A 26,875-nucleotide genomic window follows, 5' to 3' on the forward strand; every position below is an offset into this window, starting at 1 on the left:
TATTGATTTGCCTGATGCAAGGGGTAAGTATTGCTTTACGGAATATGACACATCCTAGTTAACATGGGACAAGGTTTTGTGAGGTTCTTGGCAACAGGATGATATGGATATTCAGAGTAGTAGTAGCACGTACTTGTTGACTGTATAGGGAGATATAAAGCCTTTCTTATGCCGCTCTAGAGCGCCCAGATGCCTTAATATTACAAACATCTTTCGTTTATATTTATTTCTCGGGTTGTATATATGCCACTCTGGCTGCCCCAACATTTGCTATATGCGTCAAAAAAGTATGCGAAGACTTCTGAATGTTTACCCATTGTTTATATTTCTAAATGGAGAAGAATATTTAAATTATTATTCGGTTTGTGATGAGCTTCTATCTTGTTGTTCTGCAGCCCTCGCCGCCCTTCGTGCCCTCATCCTGGCCCTAATGCCTTCTACACGATCTCTTGATGTGCTTTTCAATGCACCGTTTCTGGCTTTCCTAAACTGGTGTAACTTTTCAGAGTGCTCATCTATCACCCAACTACACTGTTTCCCTGACCTCTCCTGTATCATGCGGGGGATCATACCAGTACAGTCAGAGAGGTCCAGATCTGCTCCATGCGCAAGAAGAAGCTCAGAAATTGACCGATATTGTCGTAACTCCGCCGCCATCAATGCTGTCACTTGCTCCGTCGGCATGATTACATTCACATCAACCCTTGGATTGTCTAGGAGAAGTTTCACCGCTTCCTCACAATCATTATACACTGCAGTTAAAAGTGGGGCCGTATCATCCCACACGGCATTCGGATCGAGGAGATTGGGTTGCGGGCCTTCCCACATCAGTAATCGCTCAAAGGACTCTTAGTTGGGAGCCATCAATGAGAGGTCCCAATGTCTGTGCGGAGAATTTCGCCACGGCAGAAGTGTTATGCGGTGCTCTCCCACGAAGCGGTACACAAGGGTCTGCACCTCGATCCAGGAGTTTTAGCGCAATTGACTCGCGGCGATATGTAATTGCCGCCAGAAAGGGGACTTCATTATTGACTGGTTTTGTGTAGTAACCGTCCAACTTCAACTCTGGAGCATCAGCTAGCAGAACATCCACCACCGCAGTAAAACCCCTGACACACGCTAGAGAGAGCGCCGAACGCCCGCCCCGGCGCTCTCCCCCTTCCGTTGAATTCGGATCTGCCCCATGGGCCAGCAGAACCCGGACAACAGGAGCATACCCAAAAATGGCGGCGATTAGCAGAGGGGTAAAGTTATTACGGATATGTCGGCTATCAACGTTGACATTGTAGTGACTTAATAGGAACTCGCATATTTCTGCGTGTTCTGTCTCTGCGGCATGCGAGAGAACAGTCTGGTTAGCGGCGATTAGATCTGGGTCTGCTTCTCCCAGTTCAATAGCTTTTCTAGCTGTTGAGAGACGTCCATAACGTGCAGCGTAGATGAAGAGCAGAGCCATTCGATTTACGGACGTTGTGCTGGTAAAGGTATGGAGTGAAAGCTTTGTAAAAGAGGCCGTTAAGCTGGGTGACCACGCTAATATCTCGTTCTGTCTCAAGTTCCTCGATAATCAAGAGGAGTATCTCGTGTGGCAGTTCATATATTAACGCCATTGTTCTGTTGGTTGTGATTTCCTTGGGACTTGATCTCGATATATAGGCGGTTGTTCAACCTGAACGAATGGAAATCCAATGAACTAGCAGTTTGTCGGGTCTGTCCCCTCTGACCAGAACTTTCTTCACTTGTCAATAATAGTCATTCATATCCAGGAACTAGCCTCTTCTTCCCCGCCAGAAAACGGGACGGCAGCCTAGGACGTTGTAGTAAGCCTTGCGGATAAAAGAAATTTCCCCAAACCAGCCGGCGCGGGCGTGACCCACCTTCCCTATTTAGGATTAGTATAATAATTAGGACACTACTAGTAGTACTAGTATAGTGCTATAATGCTTTTTTTTCGGCCTGTTGACACTGCTTCGCTATATCCAGCTCATGACATTTACTGGGCAGGGGTGGTTGTTGCATACATTCGGAGGCGTGATACTTGTGGTTTAGAAGTCTGCCGGGATAGCACAGTACTGGAAAAGGGCCTGCCGTTCGCATCCCGCGATGTCGGACAGTAATACCCTGTACGCGCAGGAGAGAATAGGAACCATGCCAAGCAAGACGCAGAGGAGATGCTACAATATGTTTTAATGGAGTTGCCGCTGTTAGGCCTTCTCCGTACCAGGAATGGGTTTCAAGTCTGTGCAGTGTGAAACTTGCACGAGAGAGAATCCTAAGCGACAAAGCAAGAACGATCCCTTGTGGCGAGAAATGGGGTTTGAGATCAATATACACTTCGAACCGCAATGTCCATCAAGTAACGGAGGACTGGAAAGCCAAAATCGCTTGCTGCTGTGAAAACCTTTCTAAGCACCACAAAGCTTTGAACTTTGCCATCCAAAGCTTGGTGCTATTAGACATTGGGGAGGAATGGGTGGACCTGAGCAGGCTTTGCTTTAAATGCTGAAGCATGCCCACAGCGTTGATGACTCAAATTCGAGGGCTTGGAGAACGAAGTAGCCAACTATCCGCAAAGTTAACAGCGTTACTTTGTCATATAGATAGAGGAGAATGATAAAGTATAGGAGAAAAAATAAATCGCGAACAAAGAACGACGTTGGTTCATCAGAATTCACACGTTAAGAGACGTTTTCTTCCTTTTACGGTGAACGATATGGGCGTGCCCTGTCTCGGCCATATAAAATCCGCTGAGAGGTCGAGATAGGTGTCAATAGGACCGTGGAGTCAGCATGCCTGGGGCATTACTTTCTTCATATAGAAAAGATGGACAAGGCAGGAAGTATCCAAAACCAAGCCTAAAGGGATAAAGTAGACACGACACCAAAATACTCCATAAGCGGGAATCGCGTACTCGGAAAATGCCGAAAAGATATTTACTCACCCGCAGCAACTGGGTACGTATCGACATGATGAATGGTTTTTAGACTCTGTACAGTCCAGCATATTCCGGGCTTTTGGGTTGATCCACTATTGTTGGATAGTCTATATCACACTATAGAACACATATGAAGTCTTGATATTTCAGTGGAGAGTCCTGGGGCCATGGGCCTATGAGTTAATCTCTCGATTTTGGAATTCGCCGTGCGAAATACCACATTCAATAGGAGCCTTAACGTGCGCTTTCACATTCTTATTGGTTATTCAGAGTTTCCCTCTGTTCTCGCACAATTGTTACACATCCTAATTGAAGCTCTATCCCTGCCTATCTATCTCTCATTCTACCAAGCTATTAGCACTGGCTCTTTCCAGACTGCGAAGATGTGTTGCTTTCTTGCGTGACGACTTGCGTATATCTTCAAATATAAATGTAGTCAAGGTTCCATGTATGTATATGCTTGTACATCAAGCTGAGCCCCTCTTGCCAGCGAGCAGTGATCGCAACGCCTCTTTATCCGCCCTTGGATTCCGCTCCACGGCTTGAAGCAGCGTGTCCGTGATCGGGATCTCTGGGTAGTACTGCAAAAAACTCTCAGCAACTTCATGGTGACATCTCTCTAGGACAATCACTCCCACTCCTTCGGTCGCGGGAATCGGTGCATGATAAAAGCAAAGCGTGGAAATCAGACGGTCAAAGCTGTCCAAACCGTAGTTATCTTTCTGTTCCCTATCGTATGAATACTCCTGCAGAAGAGACTCCGTCACTTCGAAGTCTGTAAGTTCTCCAACAACCACGACCGCATGTCCTTTCTCCCGACCTGGCATATCAACATCGTGCCAAATCTCCTCCAAACTTGCTTTTAGGTTCAGATCTGGACGTTGAGCGAGAATAAGTTTTACTGTGTCTGTTTTCCGATGACACAGAGCCTTTTTAAGTACATTTGCTGTGAGCGGCACAGATTCCACACGATGCAAGATGGATCTCATTATCTTTGCTTTGTGCTTTGCTGCGGCCATCATTACCTCTTCTGTAACAAGGTCATGGTTCTTTTCCGCTTTTAGTAGTAGGCGTACTGAACGAAGGTCGTCTGTTGCCCGTACAAGAGCTTTCTGCGTGATGAGGACATCCGGCTTTTTACTCAGCAGAACCTCCAGATTTTCAGGGTTGGAGGCAACCGCTTCCACCGTCCATGCATCAACATCCACCAGATTACGATCGACAAGTAACCTCAACACTTCAGATGTTCCAAAACGGTTTGTTTTAATCCTAGTCATGATAGCTTCGACTGGCAAACCATTGTGAGGTTTCGAAAGAAGCACCAGCATTGCGTCTTTTGCTAGGTACGCCGCTACAAACACACTATCTGTGATCCTTGCCTCTGGACATCTGTTCAGAATTATTTCAAGTGTCTGTGGACTTTTCACTGCTGCGATGAGGACATTCTCCGTGATGGGAAGGGAATCTTCCTGGACCTGAAATAAATACTCCATGATGGAGGCACCACGGAATCTATTCCCGGCTGCCGCGCATATAATAGCCTCGGTTATTGGAACCTCTGCACCGCCGTTAGTCATGAGCAGTTGCAGCAATTCTACCGAATCGTCTTCCCATGAAGCAGCGGCTATCTTCATCATTTTCTCGGACACGACGAAGCCCGCCTGCTGTTTATCTATAACCAGCCTTACCATCGCCAGTCCCTTCCGGACAACATCTTCGCTTACCTTCTCGGACAACGGAGCATCCGGGCTAATTTCCTCAATCAGGACTTTAAAGCTTTCATCACGCTTATTGGAGTGTTGAAAGCGAAAGCGGTAATTAGCCACAATCTCTTCGGCTGCAGTAAGAATCATCCTTTGGGTCATTGGAGCAGCTGGATCGAGTTTATCGAGCAGGAACCTCAGGATCTCTGGGCATTTATGGTTCGCTGCTGCGGCAAGAAGTAATCTCTCGCTAATCTGCGTGTCTGGCTCTCGCTTATCGAAAAGCAAACGAATCATGTCTGCCCCGAACCGATTGGAGGCCGCTGCTATTAGCGTCTCTCCAATCACTCGGATATCTGGATGGGTCCGTAACATTAACCCCATAGCTTTCGAGCTTGCATTATGAGCCCAGCATGCGACGCTACAGTCGTCCACGGCGAGCTCAGTCGCCCTGTTCACTAAAACAACATCGAGTCCGCCATAGTTTGTATAGTCAAAGCAGTACCTTTTTTCCAACTTGACAAAGAAGGAAGGGCCGATGTGTATATCCTCACTGCATGTCTCAAGAAGCACTTCAATCATCTCTTTACCACAGAGGACTATCGCATCGCATAGCACCTCATCAGTGATAGGAATAGAGGCCTCATGTCGCCGATCAAGAAGGAGCCTCATTAACCCAAGTGCACAAGAATTTATCATTACATTACTGATTATTTCCTCGTCAATAATCTTGTCGGGTGTCTTGGATTCATCAAAAAGCAAGCCCAAGTCCCAGATTATGTTCACGATTGTTTCCAATTTTGCTTTGCCATGATTTTTATGATCAATATGGGACATCATGTCCATGACTGATCGCTTGTTGACTGTAATGTCTTTGCCCAACAGGAATTCCACAATATCAAAATGTCCATTTCTCGCGGCGACAGTCAATGCATTACCCCATTTACCTTCAGAGGGCTCCAAAGGATCCGAACCCTGGTCGAACAATGTTTCCACAGTGTATGCTAGCCCCATGCTGGAGGCACGATAGATTGGTTGCTCGCACTCTTCAGGCACCTTGTGCCAAGGATTACTGGTGGAATACCCCCCATCTTCAGCTATACGCAGCCAATTGAAGTAGGTCTTAGGCTCAGTAAAGAGACGGTCGATCAACCCTTGTATGTCTAGCACGTCCCCAGCAGCGCCAACATGAGTGCCCCAGTGTTTTGCTGCATAGACGAGGAAGGGCTGCGCCATAGCGACCTCAGCTGCCAGCGTCTCATTCTTCGAAAGAAGTAGGTTGATCGTCTTTATGGCCAGCTCGTGGTGGCCTTTGGTTTCCGAGAACCGGTATCGGTCAAAATTCTCTGAGACCACCAGATATTCTTTGACAGAGAAATGTGCAAGTCTAATCTCACCGTCCGTGCTGACAATGACAAGAGCGGTTGTACAGATCTTAACAACCATATCAGGGGATCGCAATGACACCGCGTCTGCGATGGCCCGTATGTCCAACGGCACAGGAGCGAGGCACAGCAAAAGAAGGATTTCGCGTGCTATGTTTATATCCTTTCCCTCAACTCTGTCAAGTACCCCCCGGTACGTCTCTTCAAGTGTTTCAGGAATGGTTCGTAGCGCATGTTCTATCTGCAGGTCTGTATGGCAGCCTGCCAGTCGAGTGAGTTGTAAATCAGCCCAGCGGAAACGCCTAGCCAGAGTTATGTGTTAGCTGAATTCTCTCATTTCCTCAGGTAGCAGAAAGGATAATTATACCGGTCTCGGGTGCGCAGCAACTGATCAAGGGCTCGAGCTCTTTTACTTTCCTCGAAATCTCGTAGACGGCCATTGTTAACCTCAGTGCGGACAAATGTTTCGACATCCTCTGATAGCTGGGCTTCCAAATCAACGGTGGGAAATCTCTCCAGTGTTGCACGAATATCTTGCTCTGGCCTGCTCGTCGCAAGAATGTGAAGCTTATTTCTATGACTCTCGTTAAGGCCTGCTAGGAGTGATAGTAGTACCTTTCTCTCATTGCGGCCCGACCGCTCGGGACACTCATCCAATGCATCCAGCACGAGAAACATTTCACCAGGAGTCTTGAAAGTACATCATCAAGGGTATCCCGTAATTCCCCCAGATCGGGCTGGCTTCCCCGGTTTTTATGCCTTTCCCACATCCTAGTTACTGACTGCGCCAGTGGCTTCTGGCTGAACTGTCGGATTAAAGACCTGACCATGTTTTCAACGCTCCGTGTCTTTTCATTGCTGAACTGAAAATACCAGTATGCAAAGGAGCTTCTTGAGCTTTCCTCGCAGAGGCTTTTAATGTCTTGTATGACGGTAGAACTGCTTGTGATTAGTGTGCATCTTCCTGTATAGAAATATTGGCCTACCAGAGAACGGATTTTCCACATCCCACTATTCCACAAAGCCATAGGATGTGTCCTGGTGAATCTTTCCAGTCCTGGTATTGGTTTGAAGTAAGAAACCAGTTATGGGTATTGGGGTTTCTGAATTCCTGCGTTTCTTTCTGGATTCTGGAATAGTCTGCCGTCGAGATCCATTCCAGGATTCTTTCCTCCTCCGCAGCTGCACCAGTCAGTATAAGATATGCATTTTATATACTTGAAATCATACTCAACACTTTAGATTCAATGTGCTTGTTGATGGCAATGGACTGATCGATCTTGGCGAGAGTATCCTCCGCTTTCTTTCGATTGTCTATCATCCATTAGCAAAGTATTCAAACAAGGTAGAATGACGAATAATCTCACGGCGACTATCGCTCAGGTATGCCCAGTTGTCCGCACTCTGGCCCTTCTCCTTGACACTTGCTTTGAGCTGTTCGAGTGGCTGGTCGGCAATTGCATTGATGCTCATGCCTACGCGAACTTTTGAAGTCATTAGCCTGGATCTGCTGCCGGTCTTGATCCCGATGTATGCACTATAGGCTTACCGATAGCGTTCTGCTCCCGCACCTTATTCACCTCAGCGGAATAGTCTAGAATTGCCGAATAGACCCCAAGAAGAGCATTATCAAGGTTTTGGTCGCTATCGACGTTCTGGTCTCGATGATGCGCATCAATCGAGGTATAATAGGCCAGCGTGTCAGCGAGGTACTCCGATGCTGCGAAAACAGCGTCTCGACGTTGAATGTCATTTTGGATCATCTTTCTCATTTAGCCTCTAGACCAAATGCAAACAGTGCATTACTATGTCCTTACCGTCAATCCTACTGAAACAATTGACCATGCAGCAGATGCTAAATCCTGCGTGAGCAAGTATTGTATTTCCCCGCCATGAGATAACAAGCTCACCATGTCCGGTAGGATCAAGGGAAACTGCCTTTGAAATAAGGTCTCTGGCCTGGAACGCACAATGGAGAATTTTCTCCGCTGAATCACGAACGTCGAAATCGTTCCCATCCCGCCTGCGAATCTTGAGACCCCCTTCCTTCCACTCTTTGTATTTCTGCTCTGTGGTTTTGATAACATTTTTGATCACATCTACTGTAGAACATCCCTCCTTCACCATCAAGTACCGCTTGCGGTCGTCGGGCAAGCTTATGAATGCTTCTTTCCACAGATCTCGTTTGACAGGATTCCCAACGGTGGCAACCTTGGGTTTGACATTTGACGGCGTTGGCGTGGTCTCTATCTGACTGTATGCCTTGTGGGGAACCTCCACAGGGTGGGAGGTTTGCTCATGGTCGTCAGCGGTATCTGGCTTGCCACAGCACAACTTTTCCCGTAGACTCTTGAGCATGTTGGACATGAACAATCCTTAGAGCTAGTCCACCGAGAACAATAATCTGTTACGATTGAAATGTGAAGTGGAAACCAGTGAAAGAGTCTCGGAAAAGAGTTCAGCTGAGCTGGCAGCCGCCTGAGTGGGCCTTATTCTTCGTATTAATCCAATGACTAGTCGCGATCGACACACCATAGCCCCCCGCAAATTCACCTGTTTGGGATGATGATCAATATTCTCTCGCACAGGTCTGTTGTATTGTGAGCAATCAAATGAAGCGATTGAGCATAGTCTGACCAGCTCAACGTTTTCCGAATTGAGTCTCCATCTCACATGATCCTTCCTATGGCGACCGTGGTGATTTGCTTTATTATCTGCTACTGTGCAGAACAGGACCCTCGGGCCTGTATTTCGTCTTCAAATGTACCATGTTGAATGAGACTGAAAACCCAAGACCCATCGACGGATTACTACTAGTACAAGTCTTAGCCATTCTTATCGAATCCCGGAAATCTATTTGGGAAATCTATACCATCGTTACTGAAGCTCAATGAATGTATATTAGAAAGTTTAAGGCTTACTAGGTTTGACTCTCCCATACACCCCCCGGCGGACTGCGGCGAAACCCTCGCCCTAAGCCTCTGAGGGTCGGGTAGAAGTTGACAAAAACCTCAGCCTCACCCTCAGCAACCCTCATTTGCATAACTTTTTACCACTATCCCCCTTATGGATGGAGAAAAATGATGATTCATCTCTAAATTTACTTCTACTTACGTCTGCTTTTGTTACAATGCTAATGTTTTATTTTTAATGAAATAGTTTATATTGGAAAATATTTGAAATCATTTTCTTTGATTTTATGTAAAATGAAAATTGAATGAATTTCTTAAATAAAGTTATGATAGAGTCCTATTTTTAAGATTAAAGATGTATTTTTGATTAGAGTAGTAATGATATGTCCTTTTCTCTTCACTCTAGTATAGGCGTTGAGGTTACCTCCAAATACCGAGGGTTTTGAGGGTAAGTCTGCGGGTCACCCGTAATAACCCTCAGGCTTACACCAAGAATAATACAAACTGTACCTACATTATTATGGACATTTAATTTCGATACATGATATCCTCTCTACAGGTTCCTCAGCTGAGCTGAGTCTTCCACCCCCCGCTGCTTGCCAATGCTTTCAATCAACGTTAAAATAATAATTCTTGCAAGTCTTCTACTCTTCCGTGGCCTCAAGACTCTTAATATATCACAATTATCTAACACCTTTGCCTCCTCAATTTATGAGAGGGAGGCTTTAGACAATCTCTAGTTTTATGTTCCTGATGATACCCAGCTTCACACCTCCATCCCTTCAGAAGCCAGCAAACATTAGATAAATTCGACATTTAATTCTAATTTTATTAGGCTACCAACTTCTATCCCTGATACTCTTACCCAAAAAGCCTAATCGGAAACAATTCTCCATTTTATATGATTCCATGTCGAATGATACATTTATTACTTGGTGGTTGAATGCGCCATCGGAATAGATCTGGAATACAGAGGAGATTCGCTGCCCGATAGTTGTATTAACCCCCCGAGCCCATACTAGAATTGAGAAATATCGCAGTTGACGTCGTCCGTGACTTAGTATCCGTTCCGTAACCTGTCTTGCCCCAGACATATTCTTGTTGGATTTGAGGAGACCCACCAGGAAAGTGGACGGCGTGGCGGAGCTTGAATACGGGGCACTCCCCCACATGTACTAAGCTGAATGGCTCTATTATCTATTGGCTGTCTCAACGAAGAGTCTTGGCTCGAGGCGACTAGTGTGGTATTGTAGCCTGCTTGATGTCAAAGCATCTCCATTCGTTCCTAAACTGTCGATCTTGGCTACGTAGCCGGAAGTTAGGGCAACGAAGAGCAGCCTCAATCACGGGCAAGATTGGTGTTTGAATATCAGCCGATAGTTAAGGGAACCAATTTGTACGACTAGCTTCACGTGATATACTGTACAGTGGCAGTGTTCAGTTTAGTCATGCCGAAGGATTTTCCATTCCAGGACTGATCCCTTGCTTTGTTTCCCAGAATCGACGATCACATCGAGCCTGGCGCTGGGTATCTATCAGCACAACACTTTCTATGAGATGGTAAATTTAGTTAAGCCTGCTACTTTCTCTCGTGTCTGATAACCATCACTCCCAACACGCGAATGTACCGGCATCATGCTAGTGACTGTTCACTCCCAAGTGGTTGATTCTGATGTGCTTATCCCAAGCGCGGAGGGTATTGAAGGTAGGGAAAAATTGCTACTGTTCCAGGCAAGTGTCATTAATACCATAAACATTATAGATACCGAGATAAAGATTCCTACTCCTTGGATATTCGAAAATTCTCATATCGCGGATACGTTTTGTACAGAGCACTGGCCTATGGAAAGCGGTGATTTCAGAGATTTTTTCTGGCTTCTTAATTCCTACTACACTGAATTGAACGAGCCCGGTACAAAGGACATAGTGTGCGATATGAATGCATCCCAGACGATCTCATTGCCCAAGAAAAACTGGAAAGTCTCGAGTAGAGAGTACTTTGCACATTTAATGAGATCACAGGGTATGATGTTAAGGGTATTGATGGGGACTATTTATCATAATCTTGAAAATGGCCAGGCGCAAGAGTCTAAAATTCAGTAAGCTATTGCCAATTGTTTCAATGTATCACTTGTCAACTAAGAGTTCTTAAAAAGCTTCCCCGTGTCAGGTTTTAAACAGGTATATGTTATAGGTGGTCAACGACATTCTAGTATACCAGATGGAGCAGCTATGATTGGACCGCGCGAACGACGTTTGCCGATTATCTCTTTTGCTGGGGTATGTACCGCCACCATCTTCTCTTACTATAATCATCCTCATGATATCTAGTGGTAAGAAGGACAGACGTGGAGCGAATTCTTGGCAGAAATCCTCAGCATAATGCTAGGACAACTTGCCAGAAATCTCAGTGGAGGTTATGAGGACCAAGAAGTCTTTGTAATTGGATTTTATGAGCGATGTATCTATATTGCTCGGGGACTTTTTGGAAAAGAGTTGATTTCACGGGTACATGTGAAGGGCTGTACACAGGATGACACGGTTGAGTTACAGTTCACGCGTGGCTACGATTTGTCCTTGCGAGAAGACTGGTTTGAAGCTATATCCGCATTGGCAAAGCTGCTTCGGTATCTCTTAAGCGGGAACGCAAAGATGAGTGCTTTGAAGGCCTATTTACATAAGGCTGCCGATCCTGCGGAGTGTCTTTAGATAGCTATGGCTTCTTCAAGATATCTAACAGCTTCTCCCGGTAGGCAGGGGCTGATTGTGTAGACATGGACCAGTCAGACAAAATGGGCGAGGGCCCAAACTTTGTTGTCTGTGAGAAATCCCACTTGAGCAATGGTATCACTCATGCTGGGCGAGGATATGGAATTGGAAACGATTCGAGCCGAATAGAAAAGGGAAAAGAAATCGCTCAGTAGCTATAGTATCTTTCTTTCCTTCTATGTATTATGGTTGACTCTCGCGTTGTACGAGGGTCCTTTTATATTATAAGCATATCAGTCAACCTCGATTATTACCATGTGCCGGTATTTAGTTGCTGAAACGAGCAGCAGACGCTACGTGTACCACAATGAAAACAAAATATCGAGCATTAAAAACCTTGTATTTTCTATGATTCTTTCCTTACCTTCATACATATTCTTAACCCTAAAGCGCTTCAAGATACCTATCAAGATATAGAAGAAAGTGAGCTGTGAGTAGTTGATGACCACGGAGTAAAGAGAAGGCTATTGTTTCTAGCCAGCGCACTTTTATTACATCTTAGAGTCCTATGAAAAGGAGAAGCTTTTATTTAGTTATATTTCAGTTTACGGAGTAAATCCAAAAATCTAGCAATGCAGATGTGTGCTACAGGTGACTTTTTTAGGACCTTTAGGGCGAGGCAAGGAAGCTGAGGCATCATTGTCTGTATGTTTACCTACATTTCAGCGCTGAACGAAGGGAGCATTCAGGCGAAGGAGGCTGAACGAGGTGAAGTTGAACAAGATACGACAAAAAAACATACAACAGGAGGGATTCGCTGGTGGTCAGCCACCCAACTACTAACCTCCCGGCGTGTGGCTTAAGTACGGCTGAGCGGACGGGAAGCCCTGTTCTCCACACCCTATGGTCGTATGTGACAGTCGTTTCTCACTAAAGCTATGAAATATGGCTTGCACAATAGCTAAGGAGAGGCGCTGAGTTCGGACTACATGGATGTGCAACCTTTTAACATGGTCCGTCCGAATCATTGATGATTTCTAGGCATGCTTTGTGGACCTGTCAGAAAGAAGCTCATCTTTGACAGTGACAGTAGGGATATCCTTGGCTATAGGTATTTACTATTGATATTACAGTTTACCCCAATCACAGTCGCCCAGGATATATTTCGCCTTGATGCCGGAACAATGGATTCTTTAAAATGATACAATTGTGAAGTGTCAAGGGTGATGCATATACTCAATGTATTTCTAAATACAGGGAGATCGAGAAGTTCTGTTTTTTAACCCAGCCGAGAATTACACCAGCAACGAGGGGAAAGAACAGTCAGCCATTAGACATAGGAGGTATTTCAATAACATCCTAGGATAATGTCATACTGGTGAATCGGAGGGCTGCCCTCATTGTGCAAGAGAATGTCAACGTATTTTACGAACACGTCATAGCCCTATTTCTCCCGTACGGGATTCATGGTGCTTTTATCCAATTCGAGACCAGGGAAATGAAACCTCACACCCCTCCGAAGCCAAGCTGGGTTCTTTATCCATTGAATTGCATTGAGTCGCACTTCTTGTCAGAATCTAGTATAGTGCCCCCTGAGCTACTAGTTCCATGGATCGCCTGTTGATTGGGGCTCCGACCGCCAAAGAGCCCCATCAAAAGCTTATAATACATACAAACTACAACCTCAGTGGCCCATATCACTCCTTAGGGGTACAGCACTGTCAGATTAATTGACTGCGTATTAACAGGGTTGGCATCTCCTTGATCTCGGTCAGCACCCTAAACAAAACACATACAACTTCCCTTTTCAAAGAGTTAATGTCATTGATCCCAAAGCGTTCTCATCAGCACACTTACCGAAGGTAAGGATTGCAAGTCGGCGCAGTCTATGTAGGGATTCAGGGCTTCATGAAACTTTTAAAGTGGGTTGATCTATCTAGGGAAGTTAGGGCTTTATTATAAGGCAGGATACACAGACCAATGTCACATTTCTTCTGGAATAAGTAAATAAAGACAGCTTTGAATATAGTTTCCTCGAATACAAGCCACTGTTACTATATTTTTGTGCTTTACATTGATTTGATTTATTTTCCTCACCATATCCTTGCGGAGCCTTTTACCACTAACTTTGGTGAGAACCAAGGGCCTTGAAATAAACACTTTTTTTGACTCTTGGGGGATATACTCACCTCTTACTCCTCCAAAAGCTCACAGCAGAGCGCGAGAAACTGATAATGTGGCCCAAATGGCGCGATCTTTTAGTGTGAACTGTCAACCAAAGGATATAGGGAGTAAATCAACTCGAAAGCCTGTACAGCAACACTTGAATAAAGCGCAATATGACGCTATAATCGACTATATAAGAACGTACGATCGAACTGGCGCATTACTGTCTACCTCAGATATTCAAATTGGGGCCAATAATTTCTTTAACTATAGTTCTCCTAGGTCTTTTCAACTGTATTCTATGACTCGGCATATTCAACAGTTAATGTGACCATGGTTGAGTAAGACAGTCAACTGTGCATGCGATGGCACAGAGGAGCGATAATACCCATGGGTAGCCAAAAATCTCATGATACCCCAGGCTTCCAGATAGAGAAAATCACTAATCCTGGTATAACTCTACCTGGTATTTCTTAGATTACTACATGTCACGAAAGCCCTCCCTATATAGCCCGAGCTACCCATGCCCAAATAGTTCGAGGCTAGCGGCTGCTTTCTGCAGCAAGCAAACCTATTCTGCTATAAGTTGTGTTGCTTGGTGAAATCCGAGGAGCCAAAGCAGTTGAATTGAATGAGTGATTTAGCTATGGAACTAAGTGTAAAATATATGGACATGTTATATATGCCAGAAGAATGATTGACCATGCAGTCTATCTCCCCATTTGTGAGAACCTAGTAGTAGTGGCGAGGAACTCGAAGGGAATGTAGCAGTGTATGGATCAGATGCCGTTGGGAATGACGGGCAGAGTTATCCAGTTATCGTAATTGGCCCCGAAGTGCACATAATTGTTGCCTTTAAAAACGGTTTCTGCCCTGTTCAATGGGTGTTAGTTATCCATCCGCTATCATTGACATAATTCTTCGGTCATAGCTTACCTGTCACTTGGATCATCATGCTGGAATAGACCACTGCCAGCCAGTTCAGATGCGCCAATATCGAGGACTAGGCGCTCACCTCTTTGCACCACAACGTTTGTAGGCCACAGTTCCACATCCACGGTGTAGACCTCATTGGGGATCACTGGAAGGACATCGGTAGAGAGATAATCGCGATGAGGCAGCCAAGGGCGATGCCGAGGGTGCTGAGGGTTCGTCCGTCGCAAACTCACCCTCAGGGAGCCCTTCGTAATCGGAGCGGGCTCTCCCGTAGTCCCCGTGTAGAATACTTCCTCACCAGACGATGCGATGTGACGGAGAGACAGGAATAAATCCATATCGGAAGGCGTGGTCGACTGCCAGCGACAGCGGCTCATGGAAACGTTGAGCCGGACCACAATGTGGCCGGTGATCTCTGTTTCCAACTCAAATTGGGGTGATGTAAAGGACACGGAAGGACGGCAATTGTCACCGTCTCCAAATGCATGATACTCCACCTTGTGCGGCATCGTCAGATCTGTCGGCTTGGTCCACGAGAGAGTTTCATCAGATTGGAGAAACAGAGGCGTATACTGCGTCCTGGCAATAGGCCATTCATTCTCCTTCCTCCTCAAGAACTTGCTCTCAGATTGAGGATCATTGTACCCCACGTTTCCTTTTCGCAGAATTAAATCGACCGGTGGGACAGCTCCCTTCCTCGACCAACCTACACGATCCTGGCCCAGTAGAAAGGCGTCCAAGAAGCTTCGTTGAATCTCGACTTCTTCAGCATAATAAAAAGGAAGGTCATGCCGTCCAACAATGAAACGGAGATACTTGAAATCCGAGCCCGCATGGGTGTAGCCCTGCACATTGCCGCGAAGGTGCAGCAGGATCCCTCCCAAATTGGCAACACTAAGCAACGGTACCTGAACGTCTTCAAGGTTGAAGTTTACCGACGCGTAGTGATCTCCATCTCGAAACCGTGACTCTCGCGCCCGGTCAACAAGGGTAACCCGATTCGTGGCCAATTCAGCCTCGGACAACGACCCCTCAATAGTGTCATCGCCCCGATTTCGTGCAGCTCGTCCCGGGAGGCCATACTGATTCGGACCAATCTGTCTCTTGAAGATTCCGTCGATACCTGCGTTGCAGAGAATCCCACCGTGTCGGGTAGCATCGCGGTAGAAGTCAGAAAATCCTTCCCACGGCACAATGGCAGCCAAACCCTTGGGTCTCCGAGCCGCGACTTGCCATTGGGTCGCACCAAAATAGCTGATTCCCAAGAGACCGACTTTGCCGTTACTCCAGCTTTGCTCGGAGGCCCACTCGATCAGCTCACAAAAGCTATCAATCGTGGCTGGCGAGAGGCAGTCGAGGAAACCAGGAGACTGACCCGAGCCGCTCTCGTCAGCCCTAACGACAACATAGCCATGCTTGGTCCAGTAGCTCGGAGTTGGCGTCTCCCAAGCTGAGTGTTCCGTCTTGTGGTCTGGGTTAAGGTCTGCATAACTCGGACCGTTGAAGCTGCAAAACTTGGTTACCAAACTGAACATGATGTGCCGCCGCTGAAACCTACTAGTGATAGTGCACGTCCTTTCCATAGGGACCATATGTGGCAAGAACCGGGTGCTTTCCACTCGGGTCCGACGTTTTTGGCCGGTAGACATTGCAGCGGATGAAGCTCCGGTTTTTTAAGGGAACAGACATATTCTTCTCGAAAATGTATGGATATGACGTCGTATCAACCGACGACGCATCGTTCGCCTGAGCCGCCATTCTGAACTGGTGTCGTTGGACTGACTCACTTGAGCTGTTTGTGGTGCTCTGTTTCTTCCATGAATGCGACTTGGCTATAAAGCTACCTATATAAGTCAATGAGCAATCAATGCCCTGGTTGGCGTAGTTCTGAGCCCGTCCACTGTTCCGCAGAATGCAGCAAACAGCGAATGAGATGATTTACCGGCAGAGGCCTTCGGGTTCGGCATTTCGGCATTCGATCCCCTGCCTACTTTAACCCTATCTCCGCCCGCAAACGCCGCTCTCGTTATGTGGGGCGATGCCGGTAGCTGATGATTATCCTGCAAGGGTATCAATTCAGTGTTTGTGTACACTTGACGTAAGGTAGCATCCTCTGTCTAAACTCCCAAAGGGTGGTTTTCCCCTCATACAGTTCGGAGCTCTGAATGGATATTAGATCAGAATGGATAAATCTATGCTTAAGACGGGACACAGCGGGTTCATCACGATATCAGATTGTAAATTATTGCTGTCACTATATAATACAACTCGGGATAGCACTTAGGACTTTGCCTCTGCACTGACCAAACCCAAGCACCACCTCTCCGGTCGTCTTGCTCCGACACCAACCTTCCATAATCACCTCATCACCATCCTGCAAAAAGGTCTCATGTAAGTCTGAAGGCGCAGACTTGAGCATCGTCCGAGGAAGACCCCGCTCGACGAGGCAGCCAAGACCTATCTTTTCACCATCTGAGTTCGTGGTCTGTATTGCAACGTTAGTGGATACTAAATCCAAGAGTAGAAGGGCCTAGAGCGAATTGGCATTACGCTAGAAGATATTGTCCCGGTTCCAAAGACGTCTCCTGTTAATAATCCCTCCCCGGCCGATGCCAAGTGCGCCAGCTGTTGGATGGGCGTCCAGTACAACGTATTGAGATTGCTCTCACAAAGTCTATACGGCTTCTCATCTCCTGCAAACTGTACCATTATCCTGCTGGTCTCTCGAAAAGATAGCGGAAATATTGGAATCACTTACGGAGCAACGTGACAGACAGGTCAATGTCATAGGTCAGTGCCGCATCGTCCCGAGGCATCAGATGAGGCATTGGCAGAGGGTCTTGTTGCACCATTCTTTCGCACTTGAACGGCTCCAGAGCCTCAATCGGCACGATCCAGGGACTCACTGACGTCAAGGAGCCTTTGGAATGGAAGCAGCCTAGAGGCGTCATTTCGAAATTCTGGATTTGTCTGGACGACCAATCGTTGAGGAGTGTGAACCCAAAGATGTGCTCCTTGGACTTGGCGATGTCCAGTCGCTGCCCTCGTGGCACGGGAGTCGACAGCCACACCCCCATTTCTAACTCGAAGTCGAGCTTGGATTCGGGTTGGAACGAGACCACCCCGGTTTGAGGATCGGGATACATACCGTAAGGCCGGGTGACGGGAGTACCTGAAACTGCAAGGCTTGAGGTGCGACCATTGTACACCGACGGGATGGAGAACCAGTTGGACGACATCTTTATCTTCATGACCTCTGTGCACTGGCAAGTATTAGCCACTCGCAGGAGGAAGGGAGCAGAGGTAAACGAACGTTCTTTGCATGCTCGAGAGAGCAGTAAAAGTCGGAGAAGTTATGTGTATGCATTGGTAGGTGGTTTTCCACGTTGGACAGTGGAACCAACGCCTTGTTGATGGTCTTATCCAAAATACCACATCGGATTCGGGCCCTGACGGTCGCTCGAGTGCTTAATGGTAAAACAGCAAACACGTTCCAATTGTCCTGGACTGCGTCAGTCCCCATGCCCTGATTGAAATCTCGGGCATAGTTCGTCTCAAGGGACTCACTTCGGCGAAGACATTGACATCTAGTTCTGGGATGGATGCAAAGAAGTCATGGCGGTAGAGTAGATCCAAATCTATGGCGAACTGCTGGAATGCGACCGCACAGCGTTTGTTCGAGTTGTCATGGGTGGAGATCACGCCGTACGGGAGATTATCAATGGTGAATGGAGTCATGGTCTATGTCTTTTCGTTGCTGGCCACCGCTTGATCCTGGCGGGAGCTAGGGAGCGGTACGTGGAAGTATATAGCCCGGGCCGTGTATCGTATACATAAAATACACGCTTTGACCGGCGTTGGACGGAACATCAGGTGATTTACCGAGCGTACATTCCCCGAATATCTCTCGTCGTCATTTCCCGAACGAACTCACCGCCAGCGACACTTGGTCTCTTGATTCTGTCCGATGTCTGGGAGGCCTAGACGATCGTGTGACGCCTGTAGCATTCAGAAAGTGAGTCTCCGTGGTCCTAAACCGTACCTTATGGGCGTGAAGTATCTGATGTCAATGCATCGCTCAGTTGCGATGCTGTGGCCAGAAACCTACCTGCCAGAGATGCAGGCGACTTGGCCGGCCTTGCATCTATCGGCCGAGGAGGACAACAACTGCAGCAGCGGCGGCGGCGGCAGCAGAAGTAACAACTGCAGCAAGCTCGCTCACTGCTCGTGGTATCCAGCATTCCTCCCCGTCGCCTGTCTTGTCTGAGCCTTCTCTTTCGCGTCTCTACATACCGGAAAAGCGGTACTTTGGAGTCCCCACATCGTTGCTCCCGATTTTGATAGACCTATATTATACTCACCTGTACAATGCGTCCCTCCTATTGTACAGACCTTCCCTGACTCGAGCTCTCGAACTGGACACGATCCGAACTGATGTGCTGCTGAGTATATGCGCCTTGGCTTCTCGGTATGCGACCTCTGCTTCCTTATCCTGAAAATCGCCCTCGGTCCTAACCATTTATCGCCAGGTTCTACACGGACTCGAAAGGTGCGGCGGTCCTGCTTGACAGTCACTTTGATCGCGAATGGGCCGAGGCAGCGGGTCGGATGGCTCTTCGCGAGGTGGAGTCCCCAAAATCTGAGAATGTCGTTGTGTTTCTCAACCTAGCTCTCTTCTGGTATAGCCATGGCCAGTTTCGACGGTCAAATATGCTTACCGGTACGTCTCATTGCATGATTCAGTCTCATGACATACAAAGCACGTACACGCTTATTTAACTCGCAATTAGGTTGTGCGTCAAACACCGCTTGGGTCCTGGGCGTTCCTCCTGACGAGAAAAGCAACGGGAGTTCTCTAGACTCCGAGATGCAACGGCGGCGATTCTGGGCATGCTACCTACAATGCTCGTTCCAGGCTGACACACTCTTTCCGAAGATACCTACAGAGGGCATGCTGAACATCAGACTTCCGTGTAGCGAGTCCGAGTTTCAACTGGGAAATCCTCAATCGAGTGTCACGTTAAAGGATGTAGAGAGCACGCAGAGCATTTATGCCGAGCTGATAAGGGCCATGGCCCTGTGGTCATCCGTCGTCCTTCTTATCAAGCAGACGGGACTCTCCCTAGCAAGCCGTTTGGCCGAGATGCAGACTCTGGATGGGCGCATTCACGAGGCCTGGTCAAAGCTGGACCCGTGTTTCCATTTGGAATGCACTCGAATGGGGGCAGTGCCCTCCCATGAATTACCAAAATTACTTTTATTGCATGTGATTTATCATCAATGCCTCTGCTCCCTGCATTCGTCCATAGTCCCACTCTTCTCCTGGAGTCCTTGTGAAGGTGTTTTTGCGTACGCGCAACAATTATCTGCACAAACGGCTTTTGAACACGCCAACTCTGTGTCCGCGCTTCTACGTGCCTCCTTAGAGCTAGATTGGGACTGTCGAAGAATGCCGAGTTTCATCGGGTATGCTGCCTACTCTGCCTGCGCTATCCTGACTCCCTTCATATGGTGCTCGCAGCCAAATGTCAGGCAGCGCGCGGTATCTAGCATTTTGGCCAGTTTGAAGACGCTACAGATCCTGGGAAACCACTGGGCTTTTTTGGGAGTCTTGGTACGATCATCCTTGTTCTTTCCGCTCTTACGTTAGCGAAACTGATGGATTGCCCACAGGGAAGGTTTGCCTGCGGTCTGTACAAGGTGCACGCGAGTGACCCATTCCCACTGGCTGGTGAGCCGAAAAACATGACCCCCGACGCCCTCAGGGAATTCAAACCGGCGAGTCTAAGAGCGCGGCTTTCCATTTTAACACACAATTCGATCATCATCAGCGATCAAGGCTCAACCGCGCAGGGTACGGATGACATTGGGGACCTTGGACTTGAGAATGCGAACTCTCGAGCATCCGGGCCGGCGGAAGAGAATCTTGCTGGATTTATCTCTCAGATATCGAGTGAGGTCGGTGTTGCAGGTAGTGAGTTACCCATTACGATCAACCCGTTTCTACACCTGGAGGCTGTCGGATCTTGTCTTTTGGACGGCAGTTTCAACCAACCGATAATCGGGTCTGACATGGATCAAATCGGGCATATTGAGGATTGTATTCTGGAGCTGCTGCGGCATGAAGGTCTGTTACAGCAGGGAGCATCATGAGTACGGGTTTTGTTGTATTTTCACATATCAGCGCAGTCTACCCCTTAAACCCTTGAAGTCCACAACTTGTGGCGATGAGCTCGACTCTACATGATTATGGAACCATCAGACCATAGGAGTTGTAAGTCAGAAGCCAAAATGAATGCAAACAGGTTCTTTAAATACGATAGTGAGTGGGGAAGTGTCTAGAAAGTGGTGCCTGTCTTGTCGGACTCAAATACATCAAACCCCTCTCCAGTTCTAGTCGGCGTTCCCACCAGAGGAGACTGCATTCTTCGAGTAGCCCGTGGCTCCAAGAACCTTCTCTCCAATTGTGACCGGATGAGCTGCTGTTGTGTCCGGGTTAGCTTCAGCCCATGATGCGAGTCGGGCCTAGGACCTCGTACCAGAGAGTATAAAATACATTCTTGCAGGCTTATCGGAGTAGTTTGTCCATCCGTGGATGGTGCCTCGCTGAATGCAAACATCGCCGGCCTTCATGTCCACCCGAACTCCATCATCAAGGTGACTGCAACGGAGAAATTGGCTTAGAAATCGTCTAACGTGATGGGCATCGCATGGACATACCAGGTAATCTCCCCGCTATGCAGAATCCCGTAATCCAAAGATTCTGTCCGATGGAAGATCTGTAACGAAGATATCGTCAGTTCCAAACTTCACCAGCCGGGGGTTCCCAACTCACGGTTTCCGTGTTGGCTGGAAAATCGACCACTCGGAGCACGGTGCCCATCTTGTTGGACAGGTCCGTGGTGCGGCTTTGAGCTGGATCAACCCATTCATCGTTAGATGCGGGGAATTGATGGGTCTCGTAGAGCACAGCAAAATTGCACTTGATTGCTGTTGGGAGACAAGGAATCACATCGTCGTCCACCACGATGGCTGCGCCTTGTGGACTATGCCCGGTGACGATTCGTCGGGGGTGGGGAAACATGGTGGACGACATTTGGTTGTAAGTAGTAGTTATGGTCTCGACGGTATGGAAGACAAAAGAGATGAATAAAAGGCAGCTGCTCGAAAGGATATGCAGTCACTATTGCACTGCGTCGGTACTCAGACGCGACTCCTCCGTCGGATTAGGCCTGGAATCGAGACGTGGATAACCCGAATATCCCGAACCATAACCCGAACAATACCCCATGTTACCTCCAAGGGCACTTCTCCCTCGGAAGCCGAACACCGAACGCCATAGCGGAGATACCGGAGATTATCTATTGGGTGCCGGGTAACAGAACCTGATACAGAGATTCTGCAAGCCAATAGAGCTAATTGTTCCTGGGTCTTAATGACAGCGTACCGTCTGCATAATCTCACACCCAATGCGCGTCCCGATTTGATACAGGGTGAAGGCATGGCTTAGATTACTGTAATGCGATATTGCCCTAACCAGCGGTTTTCCCAAAACCATGCCTCGTTGGTGGAGTTACCTGGCCTGTTGTATCTTGGTATTGGACTTGGGCTCTCCCTTGTCTCTAAAATGTCTGATGTTACTGTTGTCTGTCTGACTTAAAGAAATGATGGTATCTATAAACTAGAGATGCGCCTTGCTAACCGCCTCTACACTGCGGGACTTTACTAAGGAAGAGATATCCTATCAAGTTGTCTTAGTATTACAAAATTGTTGTCGGATACCTGGACACGCCTTGACTCGCAACAACATGTCCGGTATGCGCAGATCGAAGGACAACGACTGATAAATTCACCTAGATGATTCGCTGCATGGAAAGGTAGTTTTCCCTAATATAGGAAGGTTGGAGAAGATTTGTTAGATTCTGGAGCTACCCGAACTGTATTATTACTTAGTTATTTATACCAGCAGGATGTAACTTATACACAGGTGCATAATAGAAGCTTATAACAGGCATCTTCTCTGAATAGAAAGCTAGGATTTAACAGGACACTATCTCTGGATGTGGGCTTCTTATGCCACGTGGCCAAAGACCCAACGCTGGTGGTTGCTTGTAGCTTACGCCCAACACTATCTTCTTACTATAAAAAATGGCACACAAGTTACAAAGCCTAAGAAATCTGAGTTCCCTAAGCCAGATTCATCCATCTATAGATAGATGTTATGATATATTTACAGATGATCAGCATTTGCGTACTAGTGGGAAACGCAAAAGGGGAAGAAATGAAGAGATACGCCTTTTATTGAGATGGTGGATCCTGCATCCAGAATGTTGCTCAAGCTTCTGTGTTTTCTATTTTGTTGCTTTCTCTTTCTTCTGCAGAGAGAAATACAAAAACTGGCAAATACTACCATACCAGATCATTCACTCCATCACGCTAGCGTCTCCCATCGTCCAGATGACCTTCATGTTCCAGCGCTTGATCTTCCACAACCCCTCGGTGTCGTCCCTCACCAGATCTAGGGAGTACAGGGAGCCAGCCATGAGATATGCTGCACCAGGTACCTTCCCAGTACCGGGTTGATAATGCTGTGATAGCACAGAAGCCGTCATCGATGCCACAGATGCCCCTTCTATGACGTCGACCCGGCCATTGCTGACAAAGTGGGTCGTGTCCAATTTCGAGACCCTGTCGTAGCACTGACGATAAATCTCACCCAGGCCATTCATAGTGTACCCATCGAGATCCAAGATAGCGTCAGGCGTAAGGGCAGAGTTGAGAAGAGCCGAGTCGGCTATATCAAATGCGAGTACGGCACGGTGAAGAGCATCGGCAATAGCCTCGCGGAAGGAGAGGGAAGGAAGAGTGGTTGTCATGACGGTCTAGGTTCCAGACTTTTCTTTTTCTCACGGTGTAGGACTTAGCGTTGCGGTGGTGTGTGGCTGGAAGTCACGATTGGCATTCCTATTTAAATATAACTCGCCTCGGGGTTATCAAACACGTTAGGGCTGTACCTGCAACAGCCGTGAGGACAGGATTTAGCGTCCAGGGAGTTTTATCTCCGGGAATCTATCAAATATTACCCGCCACTACGGAGTACAGAATATCGACGGCAGGATGTGGATGCCTCCATGGTCTGGCCTCCTGGTATTACTACGTAATATTCCGACTTTCGGTTAATTTGACAGGTCTACGTCCCGAAAAATCACTCTGCCCCATTCGGAGCCGGCTGACTACTCACTGAGTCTGATCAACGCGCAAGGGATAGCGGGTGAAAATATAAAATTCGGCAGAGCTTTCGAGTCGGAAACACAATTTCCGAGTCTTCAGAAATACATTGTAATTCTGTACTTCGTGATGTTGATATAGGGTCAATGATCTGTGAGCGACTTTTTCTTGCTTCATAAAACCCCTTCGAAGAATACAGATGCAGATCTATTAAAAGATTAAAGAAGCTATCCTTCTATACCACTGCTATACGGTTAAATACCAATCGGTTCGTAGGCTGCAGTAGAGTAACCTGCCTATATATAATACTTTTTGCGAATTTCCTACCTCCGGCCACCCACCGATGGCTCAAGGCATATAAAGTCCTCAAATTGAAGTGACTGACTTCTTTTTGGCTAGGCCAGACGAAAAGCCGTCCTGGCCTTTTTCAATTCTTTCCACATCCACCTGCCCATCCATTCATTCACCCTTCTCTTAAGATCACTAGTCTTTTCTAAAGAGTCCATTCCAAATCGATGCTGGCGCTTGAATGGTATTCGTAGACATATCCACAGAGGGCTTCGTCGCTGTCTCTGGGGTCAGAAGCGAGGACATCAGTTAATTAAGATCCACCCCCCAGTTATCCTGGAGATGGAGATAGGGCACCCATGTCCCTGCCAAGCAGAAAAGAGAGTTTGTACTTTGTCGTTCCGGCCTGCTGCGGAGGTATCCCATGACTAAGGAGGCCTATAGCGGCCACTCCGCAACAACGGCTCTCCTCACTAAGTCCATCTACCGCCTACCCATCTCACCACCGCCCCTGTATCACAGTTATATAACAGTCATACACACCAAGCGCCGGCATGGCTATGGATAAATAAATCCGGATGAGAATCCTACTGCCTGATAGGTACACGATATTATTTCACAGCGACAGACTCCCACGGCGCTTTGAGCTATGCAGGCCTTAAGGAACATCTTGAAACTCCGATCCCTTCGACCAAATCCATCTCCCAAATCTATGCTGGTCAGACGGCAGCTCTCTATTGAATGTCGAGGTGTCTATGCAACCATTCCCAGAGCTATTTATCATGCTGAGATACTAATCACATTATAGGAAATCCGATCTCGAAAGAAGACCTTTTCAAATACACGAATGGACGATTTCTTGCTGCCGAAGACATCCAATTTTCAAAGCGTTATGTTCGTTTCAATATTGACCGATTATGTGACGTGATTACAAGCCTATCCGGATCTGAAAGAGCCCCAGTTTCGAAAATTGAAAAGCTGGAGGGCGGTTTTAGCAAAGCGCTCCTTATGACAACGGAGGATGGATGTGAGTACATTGCCAAGATCCCTTGCCCTAATGCGGGGAGACCTATGTACTGCACGGAGTCGGAGGTTGCTGTGCTAAACTTCAGTAAGAAGAACTCTCCGGGGATCGGCCACAACATCTCAGCTAATGGATTTTATTGTTTGAGTACGAACCTATACGACGATTCCCGTTCCTAAGGTTCTCGCCTGGAGCTCCGATATGACGAATGCTGTGGGCGCAGAATACATCGTCATGGAAAGAGTTCCCGGCGTGCAGATTTTTAAGAAATGGGATGAAATGGGCGAGAGCAATCGCATCTCTCTAATTAAGCGTCTCACACAATGGGAACGTGAACTCTCTGAAATCCAGTTTCCGGCATACGGCAACCTATATTATAAGAATTCACTGGGCGATCCTGAGACGATACCATTGGAGTCATCCATAGACCCGAAAGGTGAATTTTGTATTGGTCCTTCTTGTGATCCCTCCTGGCTCATTCAGCCTGGCGATCAGCTTCTGCCAGGCGTCCGTTGTGGTCCTTGTAGGTATTTTCTCTTCTCAGAATTTTATGATTGCTCACTGATTTCCCAACAGGGAGAACACTTGGCGACATGGGCGAGTCTCTCATTGAACGCTCACTCTCTAGAACCGGCCAGGACCCCAACACACAGCTGCCAGCTTCTCTGTATGGTTCTACGGAGGATCATTTCTCTCTTCTTCACATGGCGAAAGAAGCTATGCCAACCGTGGCAAATAACTCTAAGCTTTTGGAAAAGTCTCAACCAATACTCTGGCATAGCGATCTCCACATGGGCAATATATTTGTTTCTGAGGATGACCCTGGAAAGGTGACTGGCTTCATTGATTGGCAGAATACTTCGATCAGCCCTTTGTTTCTGCAAGTTCGATGGCCCGTCTTCCTAAATCCACCCGAGGACTATCAAGAGGGCCTTGTAATGCCTGGACTTCCCTCTGGCTTCGAGGACATGGATGATGACAAAAAGGAACTCGCGTTGTACAGCAAAGCGAAGGCTACTTGGACGAAGGCTTACGAAGTTGCAAGCTACTTGAACAACAGGAAATCTTGGCAAGGAATGCAAGTTCCCTCGCCGCTAAAGGAGATATTCCGTCGTTGTGGTGAGACTTGGGATGAGGGTTTAGTGCCTCTCCGAGAGACAGTGATTGAAATCTTTCTCAGCCAGAAAGATTTAGGGTTCCCATCGGGAATTCTGCCGGTCCATTTTACTGACGAACAAATTGCACGGCACAAGCAGGAATTCTACATTTACCAAGAATGGCACGAAATGCGCAAATTTGTCAAGGAGGTGCTTGATACTGATGATGAAGGCTGGATTCCCCCGGAGCGAGACCTGGGTGAGATGAAGACCCGCAACAAAATGTTATTTGAGTACTACATTTCAAAGATGGCCCCAGAGAAACCCGCTACCGAAGTTAAAAACATATGGCCATTCCCCCTGGATACATAGATTGCCTTGAGCTTGCTTTCTTGGATCCGACCGGCATCGACTTGATCTCCGCAGCATCCCTATCACGTTCACGTACATGACTTCGTGGCACCTGTACAAGATCCGGACCCCAAGTCAAGC

General features: G+C 47.3%; 9 protein-coding genes across 9 annotated transcripts; 3 read left to right on the forward strand and 6 right to left on the reverse strand.

Moving 5' to 3' along the window:
- Window positions 1–414: 414 nt before the first annotated feature.
- On the reverse strand, window positions 415–1,792 carry BDV37DRAFT_252610 (ankyrin repeat domain-containing protein). Its single transcript, XM_032082453.1, has one exon. It carries the CDS (start codon window positions 1,454–1,456, stop codon window positions 839–841), a length of 618 nt encoding a protein of 205 aa, XP_031939620.1. The 5' UTR covers window positions 1,457–1,792; the 3' UTR covers window positions 415–838.
- Window positions 1,793–3,402: 1,610 nt separating this feature from the next.
- BDV37DRAFT_295452 (uncharacterized protein) lies at window positions 3,403–8,381 on the reverse strand (the record flags this gene model as incomplete). Its single annotated transcript, XM_032089889.1, has 11 exons — window positions 3,403–3,634; window positions 3,680–4,711; window positions 4,835–6,325; window positions 6,391–6,713; window positions 6,803–6,962; window positions 7,010–7,205; window positions 7,254–7,337; window positions 7,391–7,507; window positions 7,573–7,786; window positions 7,841–7,878; window positions 7,934–8,381. 11 exons carry the CDS (start codon window positions 8,379–8,381, stop codon window positions 3,403–3,405), a joined length of 4,335 nt encoding a protein of 1,444 aa, XP_031939621.1.
- A 2,081-nt stretch (window positions 8,382–10,462) lies between these two features.
- BDV37DRAFT_295455 (uncharacterized protein) lies at window positions 10,463–11,745 on the forward strand. Its single transcript, XM_032089890.1, has 4 exons — window positions 10,463–10,640; window positions 10,698–11,034; window positions 11,092–11,215; window positions 11,282–11,745. The coding sequence occupies exons 1-4, from the start codon at window positions 10,571–10,573 to the stop codon at window positions 11,642–11,644; spliced, it is 894 nt and encodes a 297-aa protein (XP_031939622.1). The 5' UTR covers window positions 10,463–10,570; the 3' UTR covers window positions 11,645–11,745.
- A 2,812-nt stretch (window positions 11,746–14,557) lies between these two features.
- Window positions 14,558–16,504, reverse strand: BDV37DRAFT_295457 (Alpha/Beta hydrolase protein; the record flags this gene model as incomplete). The annotated part of the gene is made up of 3 exons (XM_032089891.1): window positions 14,558–14,683; window positions 14,747–16,252; window positions 16,305–16,504. The coding sequence occupies 3 exons, from the start codon at window positions 16,502–16,504 to the stop codon at window positions 14,590–14,592; spliced, it is 1,800 nt and encodes a 599-aa protein (XP_031939623.1). The 3' UTR covers window positions 14,558–14,589.
- A 496-nt stretch (window positions 16,505–17,000) lies between these two features.
- BDV37DRAFT_295459 (uncharacterized protein) lies at window positions 17,001–18,485 on the reverse strand (the record flags this gene model as incomplete). Its single annotated transcript, XM_032089892.1, has 5 exons — window positions 17,001–17,231; window positions 17,297–17,439; window positions 17,505–18,009; window positions 18,060–18,248; window positions 18,314–18,485. Coding segments are annotated over 5 exons (1,240 nt in total), but the record flags the coding sequence as incomplete, so codon positions are not given.
- A 260-nt stretch (window positions 18,486–18,745) lies between these two features.
- BDV37DRAFT_252615 (fungal specific transcription factor domain-containing protein) lies at window positions 18,746–21,101 on the forward strand. Its single transcript, XM_032082454.1, has 4 exons — window positions 18,746–19,214; window positions 19,276–19,466; window positions 19,537–20,360; window positions 20,420–21,101. The coding sequence occupies exons 2-4, from the start codon at window positions 19,355–19,357 to the stop codon at window positions 20,897–20,899; spliced, it is 1,416 nt and encodes a 471-aa protein (XP_031939625.1). The 5' UTR covers window positions 18,746–19,214; window positions 19,276–19,354; the 3' UTR covers window positions 20,900–21,101.
- Window positions 21,102–21,139: 38 nt separating this feature from the next.
- Window positions 21,140–21,830, reverse strand: BDV37DRAFT_284791 (cupin domain-containing protein; the record flags this gene model as incomplete). The annotated part of the gene is made up of 4 exons (XM_032087577.1): window positions 21,140–21,228; window positions 21,286–21,407; window positions 21,467–21,525; window positions 21,582–21,830. 4 exons carry the CDS (start codon window positions 21,828–21,830, stop codon window positions 21,140–21,142), a joined length of 519 nt encoding a protein of 172 aa, XP_031939626.1.
- Window positions 21,831–23,169: 1,339 nt separating this feature from the next.
- Window positions 23,170–23,622, reverse strand: BDV37DRAFT_284792 (nuclear transport factor 2 family protein; the record flags this gene model as incomplete). Its single annotated transcript, XM_032087578.1, has 1 exon — window positions 23,170–23,622. The coding sequence occupies one exon, from the start codon at window positions 23,620–23,622 to the stop codon at window positions 23,170–23,172; it is 453 nt and encodes a 150-aa protein (XP_031939627.1).
- Window positions 23,623–24,911: 1,289 nt separating this feature from the next.
- Window positions 24,912–26,799, forward strand: BDV37DRAFT_295462 (aminoglycoside phosphotransferase family protein; the record flags this gene model as incomplete). Its single annotated transcript, XM_032089893.1, has 4 exons — window positions 24,912–25,011; window positions 25,071–25,373; window positions 25,435–25,809; window positions 25,863–26,799. The coding sequence occupies 4 exons, from the start codon at window positions 24,912–24,914 to the stop codon at window positions 26,753–26,755; spliced, it is 1,671 nt and encodes a 556-aa protein (XP_031939628.1). The 3' UTR covers window positions 26,756–26,799.
- Between the last annotated feature and the right edge of the window lie 76 nt (window positions 26,800–26,875).

The sequence above is a fragment of the Aspergillus pseudonomiae genome, assembly GCF_009193645.1.
Source record: "Aspergillus pseudonomiae strain CBS 119388 unplaced genomic scaffold BDV37scaffold_52, whole genome shotgun sequence".
Taxonomy (NCBI): Eukaryota; Fungi; Ascomycota; class Eurotiomycetes; order Eurotiales; family Aspergillaceae; genus Aspergillus; species Aspergillus pseudonomiae.